The following is a 14,644-nucleotide window of genomic DNA, read 5'->3' as shown; positions in this document are numbered from 1 at the left end:
TTGGACGTTCCTGTGAAAATATTGCAAATTTATGCTGCCCAATCGCACTTCATTCCTACTAAAGACTGACTCTCCCCCTCACTGCCTGTAGGGGTCAGCATTTCCTCAAAACAGTAAAAAACAAAATGACAGAAAATAACGCACCACTTCAGGCACTTCCTTGTTTACACTGAAGTGGCACGAGCTCCCTGTACTCAAATACAACATTAAAACTTTGGTCTAAACAAAACGGCATAACTCTTCTCAAATTCGAACAAAAGAACAACTTCAATGCAACAACATGTGTCCAGGCTAAATGGGCTCTCTGATTATTTCCAGCTCAACATGAGATAATTCAGTGTGGTGTTTTATTTAGTGAGCTCTTGCCTCAAGAGTCACATTATAAACAAGAGCCTTCCCAGTTCAGCTGTTAAGCGGACCACCGAGAATGCGACTCTCATTCCTCCTCTCATCCAAGAGGACACGAAAAGACACAATAAACAAATGGGAGAGAAAGAGAGACAGAGAGCGAAAGAGAGAGCTGTTTCTGGATCTTGTGCGGCTGCAAGCATATAATAAATGACTGCATGTCTGTTGTATACGTTCCCTTGTCTTCAAAAGGTTAAATTGTGTTTTTTAGTTTGTTCTCTGTTGGCTTCGGTTTTCTTTCATAAACAGCTCCGTCGAGAATCTGCAGACGCCTGAGACGAATGTGGTGACGAGGACATCACAGGGAGGATGCAATGGTGATGTGTCTACCTGATATACCACCATCCCTCCAGGTTCTTCTGAATGACCTCCACGGTTACTCCCTTCTCAAACCCAATTTCGTCCTTCCCCTGGCTGGCGTACGACTGCACGCTGATGTACTTCTCCTCTGAGGGACAGAGAGAGAGAGAGAGAGAGAGAGAGAGAGAGAGAGAGAGAGTGAGTGTCAGGTAGGCCTTTCTCCAGGGCGGTCGAACATCTAACGCGGGCCCACCGTCCGAGGTCAGCCGGGCCGGGCTGCGGTTCCTGCGCCCGTTCATGAGCCCTTCCGTGGTAAAGCCTCGATCCCCAGGCTCTCCCTGACAGACTATGAACTCGAGCAAACCCTTGAGAGAATGTAGCTTGGCTCATGAGGCATCCAACACTTTCAAACACTCAGCACTCATTCCAACCACTGGACAGGAAACTACACATGGACTCACACCCCAGAGGCTACAGCTAAGCCCAAAGATACAGGTCAGCCCTAAATTCAGTACGCCGTGACATAGCTGACAATACATCCCACCATTCTGGTTCGTCACTTATAATCAAATTAGCTTCTCATAATGGCCCCCATCACAGGTGTTCTATCTGGAGATGTAGTGGTTACCATTCACCGATCTCAATTCGCTGCCTGGATCTCACATACTAATAACTAAGTGTTTACGTGGTGGGATGTTTTGGCTCCTGCAAGACGTGAAAGCACGCATTTAAAGAAAAAGGAAAACCCAGCAGAGAGGCCAGTGTTTTACCTCACCATTAAACTCTGACAGAAGGACAGAAGCTTTAATTCCGGCTGTGGGTTCTTTAATAATTGAGGAATGGCCTGCCCACGGCCAACGGGAGGTTTCTTGTCAGTGGTATTGTGATGAAGGGAATGCTCCGGTTGTCGAAAAACGGCAGCTCGCTCCAGAACTGTGTGTGCTGGTGGTGAGGTGTGCCAACACAGGAGGAGAAAAGCAGGGAAGAAACAGAAGCATGGCACTCTCGCGCGCTCTCTCTCTCTCTCTCGTTGCCTTCTATACGCGAAACAAACTGTGGCTGCTAATCTGCTGAAGAACGGCACGGAGAGAGGGAGAGAGAAAGCGAGAGAGAGAGAGAGAGACAGACAGAGGGTGAAAGATTTAGCAAAAAGTTACTGAATATTGTGAGTGTGTGCCACTGCATAATTTATGGGAAGTGCAAAGAAAGTGCCAATGATTAAGGTTGATAACAGTGGCACTGGCAAGTTACAACATGATGACAGCATGAACGACACTAACAGAACCCAGTTTGCTACTGAGAGTTTGTTGTGTGCAGGACGGTGCGGACAGTCGCTGTGTCCGCGGGCGCCTTTTCCCGACCTTCCGCGGCCAACAGGGTCAGTGACAGCAGTCATTTTGAAAGTCAAGCTAGTCAAAGGTGTACGATTAAGAACAGCAAGGGAGCGGTGTTTGTAACATGCTCACACACACACACGCACTTCCATAGTTTCACAATTTCCAGTGTGACTTTTCAAGGGTGACTGAGAGCGAGAGAGAGAAAGAGAAAGACATAAGTTCAAAAATACTCTGGACAACTGTCCAAACAAAATGATTCATGGCACACTTCAGCCAGGCCACAAGCAGACACTTTTATACACACTGTGATGCACGCAGAGTCACGGGCGCACCAACATCACTGCCGCAAATCACCTGCCAGACTGAGGAAAGAAGCACACTACGTCAGACGTATGAGCTGTTGCTGTGCTGAAACCGATCCAAAACGGAAAAGCACAGAAGAAGCAAAAGGCAAACTATAAACCCGTCTGGCACAGCCCGCGTCGACAAAACTCATCTGCACCGAGCTTAAAAGAGTCATCGTGTATTTCAGCCAGTCTCTGTGGAGACCGTTCCAAGCCGTGTTCGCCGCAAGACCTCCGAAGTAGGTCCAGACCAACGCTAGCCTGAAACTGCATCGAGGCTGGAGACTGTCTGGCCAGTCGGTCATCAATGGCTTTTCTGGAAGTTCCAGCCCCTTTATGAATCAGTCCATCGCCCGGTGTCTCCCCCAAGCTCTACCTCAACATCCACATCTGGCCGCGGTGTTAGACGGAGCTCGTGTTGGAGTTTCCATCTGACAAACTAAAGGCAACCCCCCTCCCCCCCAAAAAAAACCCCAAACAAAACGGACGACTTCTGGCGTGAGACGTTAGAGTTTACAGTCCCCAGAAAGAGAACCGACACCTCCGAACAAAAGTTGGGAAAGCTGGGGGAACGACTAATGTTGCAAGCTACAGTACCTTCTACCAATCGTCCACCCATTACCAGGCCAGCTACACCGAACACGTAACCGATAATTTAACACAATGTCGATAGATAGCCGTGCGCCAGATGCTGCTCGATATTCAGGGAGGGGGGAAAAAAGAATATCTAAAGAAAACATTTAGGAAAAATTGCAATCTTCATTATAAACAGATGGAGGGGAAGTCTGTTCCACTGCCTTCCTCGCAAAAAAAAAACAACAACAAAAAAAAAAACCTCATCTAGTGCCGGAGGTGTCATTATATTTGTTCCACATGAAACAAAGACACTGTAAGGCTCCACGGCACTGAACCTAATTTAATATCGACGGCTGGAGATGGATCAGAACCTCAGACTGAACACATCTCATTCAGACTTCCAATTTCACCCGCTGGGTTTCAGCCTCCGACGCACAGAACATTAACGCGCTCGTTACATCTGATACTCCACACACCAGACGTACCGAGATGGCTTTATTTGTGCGGAGGTGCTTTTCGCCGTCGTTTCAGACAAATGCGTTCATTTCGAAAAATAATGACCTGCTTGCTTAATCTCTCTTTATGACTGGCAATCATAGCGTTAGCGTGAAGACAAGGTTTTCCTAGGCTATCCCACGTGCTGTGGGAACACGGCGGAGTCGCTGTTTGCTGGTGAGTGTTTGCCAGTCTGTATGCGTGAAGGAAAGTTGTTGAAGAGGTCATGAAAAGTTTGTTTGCACAATGATATCTCTGAATTTGAACGAACCTGAACTAAAAATTCGACTGTGTGGAACATGTTTGTGTAATACTATCAGCATGTAGTGCATTTTGTGCCTGTGTGTGTGTGTGTGTGTGTGTGCTACTTCAGACACATTTCTTATGCACACTGACAGTGTGAACCAGTGTCGGTGGCGTTAGTCACTGCATACCCAGCACACGCGGACCCCCACCCCACCCCGAACACGCACGCCGGCGCCCGCGCGCGTAAAACCCATGCGCCCGTCCACGTGCACGTGCGTGTGTGTGCGGGCGGGCGTTCACCTCGACTCTGCTGCCGGTTGACTATGCCCCCCAGTGTCCACCTCCGGTCAAGCCTCTTCAGGTGAGCCTTGCGCCGCTTAGTGACTGACGGGTTTAGGGATGGATGGGAAGAGGAGAGGGGGAGGGAGACAGGGAGGGAGGGAGGGAGCGAGAGAACAGAAGAGGAAGAGAAGAGGACAAAACTCAACGGGAGCAACTGAAGGAGAGAACTGGCATTAGTGACATGAAGGCAACGTCACACAGAGAAAGGGAGGCACGGTGATGGGGGGTGGGCGTTAATGGCGCGGTTGGCACGCAGCGGCTAATGGGCGAATGCCACACAGGAGGGATGATGGGTTAAAGGGGTTACGTGGGTGTTATGGCGTGTGAGTGCTCACTGGAGCGGGGCCCCATACGCGTCTACCTTTGTCGGATTCGGAATGTGGACGCCTTGCTGAGAGCCGGGCCGGTTTCTCATAGCTGGGACGTGTGTGTGCGTGTGTGTGTGTGTGTGTGTGTGTGTGTGTAGTGAGTGTTTCTGCGCTAATGTTCTACAGTAGCAACTGTAAATGGTAAAGGAGTAAAACGGAAAGACACTGTGTGTGTGTGTGTGTGTGTGTGTGTGTGCGTGTGTTGAAAGACTCCTTAGGGTCAGATAACCTCAGTGTGTTGCAGGAAAGCTCAGTCTGTCTGCTCCTATGACTGACTGCTGAAAGACAGAACGAACGCGGCTGCTGAAGGAGTTTGTGTGTGTGTATGTGTGTGTGTGTGTGTGTGTGTGTGTTTGCGCGTGCACGCACTCTATCTGCAGCCATTCTGCCTCCAGTCTCAAACAATAATTAGCATTAGCTAGTGGTTCTCCATCATATAGCACAAATCACATTAGCCACTTTTTCCATTCCCTTGAGCTTATCGTATTCAGAGACACTAGTTGTTGTTGTTATTTTTTTTAACATGGCTTCAACCACAACACACAGAAATAGAGGAAGGGGTGGCTCAGAAAAAAAACTGTTACCACGATGAAATCCTCCCTCCCAAGAGGGAGCGACTGGACATTTGGCTCATGGACGACTCAAGAGGTTTTCGCAAAAAGCTTTTCTCCACTCAAGTTCAGGGGGTGGAATTTATTGTTTGTGTGCTGGCCAGAAATCAGCTTCAGTCACTTTCATGGGTGTGTGAAGATAAGGGAGGAGTGTGTGTGTGGGTGTCTCCCCCGGGGCCTACTAAAATCCAAGGGTGGGTTTGTACTGCCTCTGTTATGTGTTCAGCATTCAGTGAAGGCTGGAGCTGGATTTCCTCCGACTTTGGCAACGCTGGGAAAGGAGGAGAGGGGTGTGTGTCCAGCAACCCCTGCGTGGGGAATGCAGGACGAGAACAGGACAGTGTAGCCTAGGCATCCTGAGTGACGACTGCAGAGAGAGCTTTCGCGTGTATTCTGTATATAGGGGAAACTGGAGGAAACACTGTGTGTGTGTGTGTGTGTGTGTGTGTGTGTGTGTGTGTGTGTGTGTCTTACCCTCTCCCGATCTAGAAGTGCCCAGGTCTAAATCGTCTCTGGTCCCTGTCTGAGCATCCAGATATGTGGCTGGAACCCAACCTTGTTCTTCCACTGTACTGACGAACCACCAGCCTACATACACACACACACACACACACACACACACACACACACACAAACACACACACAGAGAGAGAGAGAGAGAGAGAGAGAGAGAGAGAGAGAGAGAGAGAGAGAGAGAGAGAGAGCGTGGGAGAAAACGTATAAGCAGTTTTTCGATAAAACTGGCCCATAAAAATGGGACAATCTGTAAATGATCATTAAAGCTCTGGGTGGAAATGGTTCTGATTTTCCAGCTAATACACAGAACAGAGTCCACAAGAACGGTCAGCCCACAGCACTACAGTACACAGATTCAGCCGTCCTGACAGCAGTGTGTTCTACACACAATGTGTCTGAGACTGGCAGTGTGCAAGTGTGAGAGACTGGGAGTGCGCAAGTGTGTTTGCATAATACTGCACATCAGTCAAACATAAGCTGTACACTTTGGTGCCAGGAGACGCACAGACTACCTCCTCCACCTCCTGCCCCCCCCCCCCCCCGACTTCGCCCCACGTGCGTGATGAGGCAGACCGGGCTTGCGAGCTCTGATAAAGCATAAATGCTTGAGTCATTTCCTGTGTGTAATCGGTGAGCATCACTGAAGCCCGCCACTGATATCCAGTTTTGCGCTAAACACGCATTTGTGTGAACGTGCGAAGTGAAAATTCATGATTTTTGGCTGTTGCATTTCTCACTAACAGTTTATGCAGGGTGTGTGTGTGTGTGTGCGCACGTGCCTATGACTTTGATTTCAATTTGGACAAATGAAAAGGGCCAGAAACGTGCAGCACAAAGAGGAAGTTGGGGGGTGGGGCTTTAAGAAAAGCCTGGTCTGTCCGTCAAGAACTTCAGGGGGGCGGAGCCGACTCAGCAACCAGCTGCTGTTTTTATCGGGTCACCGATTAAAATGCTTCAACACTTTGTCAGGAGGGCACACTCAGAAAGAAGACATAACTCCACCAGTACAAGAGAAAGAGTGAGTGTGTGTGAGAAAGTGAGGGAAACCTCACTTCCCGGTCGATATGCAATGGGCAGAGTTGTCGCCAGGACTACCATGGCGACACAGGCTCGGCGATTGGGTGGTAGCGAAATTAAGTCATCAACCGTTGCATAATCGAAGCCGTCTTGCCTGAATTATAGGTTTATGTGCACACTGTGTCAGGTCATTAAGGGTACTAATGTAGCTTGTGTTGCTGGCGCGTTGTCCAAACCGTGAAGTCAGCCTGCAGCCCTCGCTGCTACAAGTAGGCAGAGAGGACTGAAATCACACACACACACACACACACACACACACACACACACACACACGCAAAACTCAAATTAACCTGATCGTCATGCCACATACAAATGCTGACAGTCGGAAAGTTCTGGAAACTCCGCTGACACGGAAACTCCAGCTGTGTCCAACATTCCTACTTGGAAAAAAAAGTTTCCTATTATAGCTGGGCAAAGCTTGGTGTGTAATTATAAGATTTGCAAAGCTATTCCGATTTCTTACAGTGTTTTATGCATGGTATAAACATTATCCGGGACATGTTCAGTTGAAAACGTCAATATGGAGGTCTGGAAAATGTAACTCGGGTTTTTACGTTATATACCACTCACCAGCGAACATAAATGCGTCTCTGAAATAACAACGCTGTGACAGTATGACGTCTGCCTGGAGGTATGAGACCATTCGTATCTGCGGACTCAAAGATATGAAATATGTAATATGTGTTTACACTTCATGAGGATCCAGTGCTCCCAGAGACCACCCAGAATATCAGGTCTAGAGAGAGGGGTAGAGGCCAGACTATGACGAGCCAACAGGGCAACAGAATAACGCAGTGTTCAAAAAATCAACTTAGTTCCAGACGCACAAGCAGCCAATTGATGCACATGCCACCCTGATTGAGGGCAAAGTCTGTGCACGTACATGTGTGTTTATCAAGACAGTCGCCACTGCCCCGTAGCCCATTTAAATGAGATACTGTCTACCTGCCTACTCCCGCTGGGTACCCGCTACGGCTAGCACAGAGGGTCAATTCAGATCAGAATGCAAAGCAGCGGGCGTTGTTCGCCCAGGCGCCCATCACAAAGGCACCATTCACCTTGCTTAGAAGTGGCAGGCAGACTTCTGAGGATCTCCGGCGACAGTCTTAGCACAGTAACTAGGAGACTGGCTTTAGGGACGAGCTCCGGGGACTGGCGGACTTGCTCTGGGGCCTGTCAGCGCGGTTCCAGCTCACTGTCAGCTCCGCCGCGACAAATTTCCTACGTGCTAACGTGAAAAACTCAAGATAGTGCGAGCGGGCTTGTGTCGAATTACGCTAACCGATTCCAGCCCCGTTGCTTAAGACGCCGAAGCGATACGCCCCGAGCACGACCCGAGATGACAAGAAAGAGCAGACTGCTGTTGAAAAGAGGGGGGCAGGGAAAGCTATTTCTGTCAGGATTTGAGGCTAGTTCTGAAGCTAAAAACCATGTGTTGCCATAAGCAAACAGATTGGTATGAAATAAAAACCTTGAAAGCTGTTCAAGGTGAACGTACAGGGTTAACGTACGCAAGGCTATCCAATTTAGCATCGGGTTGGTGAGGTGGCTCCAGACGTTGTTAACATACTTCTGTCTGATGCTGACGTTTTTAGACAGTCTGAATGAAGATAGCGAAAGCCTCTCGAGACATAAAAGCAGATTACAATCACCACAGGTCAAAAGCAGACAGGCTTAGCTGTCAGTGCTGTTTCTCTTGGAAAATTTGAAAAGATCCAAACACCATTTGGTTAAGAAGAGGCTTAACTTCAGGTGGAAAACCGACTAATAAATCTTGACATGACGGTGTGCCTCTGAAAGATATTCCTTTGGCAAGCTGCACATGGCAACCATACGGCTGTACATCACGCCCACCTCGTGAAAATAGGTCGCGGGCTTGTGTGTGTGTGCGCGCGCATGTGAATTGAAAATGTTTACAGCAGATGACCGCCTATATGCTAGGCCCTGACATGCAGTCATTTCCTCACACAAACATCACTGAGTAATACAGCTGGTCACTTGTACAACTCCTGCCTGCCATTGGATCAGGCATGACACGGACTGACGCAGGCATTTACAGCAAGCATTCAGACACACACACACACACACACACACACACACACACACACACATAGTGAGATACACTGAAAGGTCATCAAATGCCATGCATCTTTTCGAGAATAATCTTTGGTAAGTCACAGGATTGTGTGAGGTCTGGTCAGGAGCAACACTGGGTACACATGCCCATTCAATAGTGGCTTAAAAGTGGCATCAGGCTAATGACATCACAAAGCAGCATCAGGAAGTGGCATCGGGAAGCAGCGGTTTACATGCCAAAGTAGACTAGAGCGATGTTCGGTACAGCTGGTGTTTTTGGCTGACGTGCTGTCCACGTGTTCATGGAGTGTGTGCGCTCTGTGGATAAATAGTGCTTTCCTTTCCTTTATCATTTCACACAGCTCAGACGTTTGGAAAGCACACTGCACAGCAACGGGCAGCTAGCTGGAAGCACACCGAGGGCCATCTGAAAACACGCTTGTGTGTGTGTGTGTGTGTGTGTGTACCCTTACAAGCATTCTCTCTCTGTGGGAATGCCTTTATAAAGAACTTACAAGTGCTTGTTTCCTGTTTCTGATTAATTTAAGCAATTTCCTGTTTCTGATACGTTTTTTAACAGCCCACAGGTGCAGAGGACTTTCTTATTTTACAAAACAGCCTTGCATTTTTCAGTTTTACAGAAAAAAAAAAAACCAAAAAAAAAAAACTAGATCTGCTTCCTCCACTCTGAGGCCGTGAACAAAGCAAGCCAAAAACACAGAAATAATTGTATCAGCTATGCCCAATAGGAGGCTGGTACTGGGGGAGGATTGAGATAGAGAGACAGTGAGAGATACAGAGGGACAGGGAGAATAACGAGATATTTGGGCAGTACTTCAAACCAATGTTCTCCCCCATACAAAAGAAAAAAAACAGTTCACACACACACACACACACACACACACACACACACAGAGAGAGAGAGAGAAAGAGAGGGAGATGGCTGTATGGATGGATGGAGAGAATGGATACATAGATATCCATATATCTATATATATATCCATATAGCAAAATAAAAGCATGTGCTGTCCATATAAATGTTGCATAAATAATCCGTAGTGTGTCTTTTGCAATGGCCAGATGCAGAACGCTGTTCCAAAATTGGCCGTTGTCATAATATGCTTTGCGAACACGGTCGTTAACGTGAGCTTTCCAAACAAAGCGGACTGACTGACTGCAACAGGTTGCTCTAATCCAGCTACTCAGCCTAGCAGACACAATAGCCTAGCCGTCGGCCGGATGCTGTGGGAAATTATTCTAGTCAAGGTACACTAAGCGTCAAGCCAAGATCTCACTTAGCAATAAGATTTGTATTCCGATCTTTAGAACATATGACATGTATATCAGTGTGAGATTATGTCAGTCTAAGACCAATAATTCTTTGTTTAATAACCCATGGCTCTTTTGAGAGACCGAATGCTACCAAAGGCAGAATCGCTTTGGCTGCAAAACAATTTGTTCTCATAATATTCTCATAACGTTCTTCTCTCCCACACATGAAAATATACTTCAAGATCAAATATATTCAGAGCTCAGATCAGTGGTGAGACACTTCAAAGCTTTTTCATCAAAGCGGAGACTAGTGGAGGTTCTGGAGTGTCGCTCAGTCTTAGCACAGAACATTCCCTTACGTGCCTTACACCTCAGAAATCAATTTCTCATGTTTGTGAGATCGGTGTAATTTAAAGAAAACAGAACAGGAACACTGGACCTCTCTTACCTAAGCTTCAAAGGTTGCGGGTGCTCAGTGCTCATTTCACGCTGATCTGAGGCCAGTTTTAGCACTTCTCTGGTAAACGGTCAGTCAGGAGATGGAAAGCTGAAGCCAGACCGGCTTGTTCCAGATCAGCGCAAAGCTGCTTCACAGCCTAAGACAAGGGTACGGTTTCATCTGTGACTGACTTTCCACTGTAAGGTGATATCAAAGAGAAAAAGGCGAGGAGTGGGCCCCTGTTGACTAAACATTACACACCACAGGGTTCCCCTCCACTAAAACCAAGTAGACTGCCAGTAGAGGGGAGGCCAAGATTTACTTTCATGCAAAACCCCAGAGATCAGAGCATGGCTTTATTTATTGAATGTAAATCTACTGGGAGGGCATGCAAGGAGATCCCCCAGTTGACAGTGACATTTACAATTATGAAATGATACCCTCACCATATCAATATAATTACAAGTTGTAAAAATCAGTTGTGTCTGCTAAGGCTGGACTTCCATCATAAACCTGAAGGCCAACACATGCTGACGCTTTGCTACGCCAATCAACTGTGGCAGTTAGCCGACCAATCAAACCAAAGCATATGTGTCACGGGGGGAAGTGGGTGACGTGACTTTCCCTTCGCTGCACTCGCAACTTGGAGGAAAAAAAAACCAGGTTGGCACAGGATTCCGACTCCTTGGGCCTAGATTTAGACTCGTTCCCTCAGTCACAGTCGGCCGGATCTCCAACGGGCCCAGGGCCAAGACAAACACAGTCCATCCAGGATCAGGAGCAGCTCGTGCAGAAGGAGTTGGGGGTCAGCGGAGGTGACCGTTCAGAATGACTGGACCCAGGAGAGAGCGGGGAGGGGAAGGGCGTGGACCTCGGGATACTGGAAGTGACTGTTTGCACACACACTAATGTACTGTTGAGACAAGGTAGTGGTCCAGCTGGTTCAAAGGCAGTTAACAGTTAGCTGAAAATAGAACAACTGACACAAGAACGGTGTTCTACTGGAGAACACAGTAGAGCCCAGCTACTTTGCACTTTAGGTTTTATTCCTGGAAGTCTCCATATATTATTTTATACTAAATATAGAACATTTGGTTTGGTGTGAAATAATATGTGGAGCCCAAAATAATATCTACATAAACCCTCTTGAGGACTAACCATGAATTTGGCCAGTTTAAACCAGTTTCTTTTAGATCAAGCACAATCCAAAGCAGCAATCTTTAACAATTCTAAAAAGAGTTCAATAGATTCAACCTGCTGACAGCAGCAGACAAAATATCGCTCTGATATATTTTAATGCCCACAGGGGTACCCATCAGGATTCAGTCTTGCATTCTTCAGTTCAGTACACATGCCTGCTTGGATATTTACTGTAACCCCAGCTCTGGAAGAGTAGGCTGAAAGCTTTGTCCTCACGCTGGTTTGTAGTGGGGGGGAACCCCTCCGGTTGCTGCCGGTCTTGTTAAGTGCTATAATGAAACTCAAGAAGAAGGGGACTTCCCATCCTTTCCCTCCTGGCAACAGGGAGCAGAGTCTGGAGCCCCCTGGCCTCTGTCAACAACTTCGTACAATGGCAATTTCAGAGGCCTATCAGCCTGCAGCAGCTGCAGCCCAGCAAATCAAAGAGTGGACTGGCAATTATCTCTATCCTGTGGAGGCAGAAATTAAACCCTCTACGACTGGGTCACCAGTACCAATGAGCAACTGGTATTGCCTCATCTTTCAATCATAGCCGAAGCTGCCAGGAGGAATTCTGGGACAGAGCGACAGACCCACATGCCAAACTGGCCAGTTCCACCTGACAGTTGAAACTCTGGATTGAGTCTTTCCATCTTTGTCTTACAGCAAATCCTGCCTCTTTTTTCTTATTTGGCTTGTTTCTGCTTGACAATACTGTGGCACTCCAGATGGATGCCCATGAGCTGTGTCAGGCCCGTCTCTCCTCCAATGCGTCAACAGCTTACTGAGGTCCATCTCCGTTAGCCTGAGCTTTCCATCGGAACAGCTGGAGTCCAACAGGAACGAATGGGGCCAAGGGGTGACAACAGTTTCCTGAGAACTGGTGGTGGTGGTGGTGGTGATTGGAAGGGGGAGGTGGGATGGCCGAGGCCCTTGGGGTGCAAGGGTTCCTGGAGATTTATCCTCAGAATGTCCCATGACGACCCCATTTGAGGCTACACGTTGGGAGTAAATCAGAAAACAGCAGTCGAGCATTGTATTTTTGGTCCTCCAGCTGGGCGGGGCAGAGGGGGGGGGGTAACCACAAGCTCGGTAACTGCAAAAACGTGCACTCCTCTGGGAAGAGCAAAGAAAGCGAGGGCTACAGCGGGAAGTTGGGTCGTAAATTAGCTATTGAAAAGTTCAATTACACTACCACATTTCCGAGAGGGAACTGCCAGAGGGAACTGTCCGAATGAAAGCTGAGCAGTGGCAATAATGGATAAAGAAGCGATATAGGCCTGGGACTTTTAAACGAGCACACATAATTGTTTGGCTTGGCAAAGCTGCTTAATGATGTCATTCATGCACCGGTTTTGACTGCAGACCAGCTCCATTAGAGGTGATAGCTTGGTGCTCCTGAACACAATTTAGGAAAAAGATTGCTCCTATATGCGTTTCTTCGCACCTAGATTATCGTCGTTTGCTTGCTGTCTAAATCTTGGTGGACTTTAGCTACAGCAGCTAGCCACGTTACTCCGAAATGTTTGTTTGGACCAGGTATGCCAAACAAATGTGTTCCGATTTTTCTTTATGGCTCTAGCGTGTAACCTTTTTGGCATTGGCATGTTCCTGAATGTTCGTTAGAGCAAATGTTCAATAGTGTTTGTGGGGTATGTACTGAAAAGTCCCAGGCAAGGTCTGCGCCAACAAAGTATGACATAATGCGTTAGACATCTCAAAACATTAAACATCTCAAAATCAGAAAAGCTTCAGCACTGTGGAACTTGAGATCTAGGAGACAGCTCTGTGAACTGAGCCTTCAAAGAGACATTTTTACTCCCATTTCATCAGACATGCAGCATACGGGCAAGAACCGAAAAAAAAATTGGTCAAAGGTCAAAGGTTTTGCCATAGCTTTATTTCCTCATAAAAAACTGTACTGAGTCAGAAAAGAAGAAAAAAGATGCCTTCAAATGCATCTAATGGTAAAAACATACCCTACTGTAGGAGGCTGGCTCTTGGAAAGACAGTGCAGCTAAGTAGCACTGCTGGCTTTAGGACAGTGCAAAACACTGAGAAAACATCAGTGATGAGAGTGTCTGGTAAGCTCCACGCACTCGAGAAACTTGCACATTATGTGAGAAGTTAGCTGAACTGCCTACATAAAATTCCCATCCGAAGTACTAGTTTGAAAATATTATAGCTGCAGGGAAACGGGGGGAAATCAAGGGAAAGTGACTGCCTGTGTTCCTTTGGCATCTGCATCATAGCCAAAAGAGCTGATTAGGCAGAATCTTTCTCTCTTTCTTTCTCCCTTTATCTCTCTCTCTCTTCATCCTCCCTCACTGTGTTGTCGATCTCAAGCTTTGTATTGCTCAAGAATTGCAACCCAAGCGCTGCTCTGGAGCCCAGAGAAAGGGAGGGCTGGCAGTTATCGTGCCTGTCTAGAAGACATTCCTAATGGGAAAGACAACAGTCTGGCCCCCAGCCCGGCCTTCCAGGGGGGCGGGGGTGGGGAAGCAGGCCGACTGACCAACTGACAGGCCGACCAGCCGACAAACACCTCCAGGTGGAGCCAAGAGCAAGACTGCTTCAGGACAGAGAGATGGGGGGGGGGATCCAGAGAGAAGGAGGAGGGGGAACACGAGAAGGGGATTCTTGAGGACAAAGAGGTAAGAAAAGACACAAAAGAGCTGATAGTAGACTATTACTAAGCCTAGCCATCAATCGGAGGAAGTGACTGAGAATAGGCAAAACTGATTTCATCAGCACAGAACGCACGAACTTCGAACATGAACTTTGAGCAGGGTCACACATCCTGGCTACCAACACTCTGCATGCACGCAGACATCAGCACGTCCAGCACTCACTCAACTCAGCACACGCGGCGAACCAGTTAGCTGACGCGTGTGGGTACACGCGTGACTCACCACTCTCGCTCTTCTCGATTACGTCCACGGTCTCTCCGGCGCGCAGGCTGATCTCGGAGTTCTCCTGCCGCTCGTAGCTGGCCACTGCCACGTACTGCTCCAGCACCATGGGCTCCCCACCGTCCAGGCCTGCCGGGGCGGGGAAG

The 14,644-nt window shown here is 47.9% G+C and overlaps 1 protein-coding gene across 12 annotated transcripts in view; it reads right to left on the bottom strand.

Annotated features, from left to right (window-relative positions):
- Nucleotides 1–14,644, bottom strand: part of sh3pxd2aa (SH3 and PX domains 2Aa) — a 78,200-nt gene that overhangs the window by 10,743 nt on the left and 52,813 nt on the right. For 9 of the 12 annotated variants that reach the window (XM_035534832.2, XM_035534833.2, XM_035534834.2 and 6 more), the window contains 4 exons: nucleotides 14,499–14,627; nucleotides 5,502–5,615; nucleotides 4,007–4,090; nucleotides 739–856 (listed from right to left, as the gene is read on the bottom strand). In XM_035534832.2, the coding sequence (XP_035390725.1) occupies nucleotides 739–856; nucleotides 4,007–4,090; nucleotides 5,502–5,615; nucleotides 14,499–14,627 (445 nt within the window). The remainder of the gene's footprint in view (nucleotides 1–738; nucleotides 857–4,006; nucleotides 4,091–5,501; nucleotides 5,616–14,498; nucleotides 14,628–14,644) is intronic. The other 3 variants (XM_035534836.2, XM_035534837.2, XM_081701111.1) reach the window with 2 other exon arrangements.

Source organism: Electrophorus electricus, chromosome 18, assembly GCF_041902795.1.
Source record: "Electrophorus electricus isolate QZ-2024a chromosome 18, ASM4190279v1, whole genome shotgun sequence".
In the NCBI taxonomy this organism is placed as follows: Eukaryota; Metazoa; Chordata; class Actinopteri; order Gymnotiformes; family Gymnotidae; genus Electrophorus; species Electrophorus electricus.
This window is presented reverse-complemented; position numbering and strand designations above follow the sequence as displayed.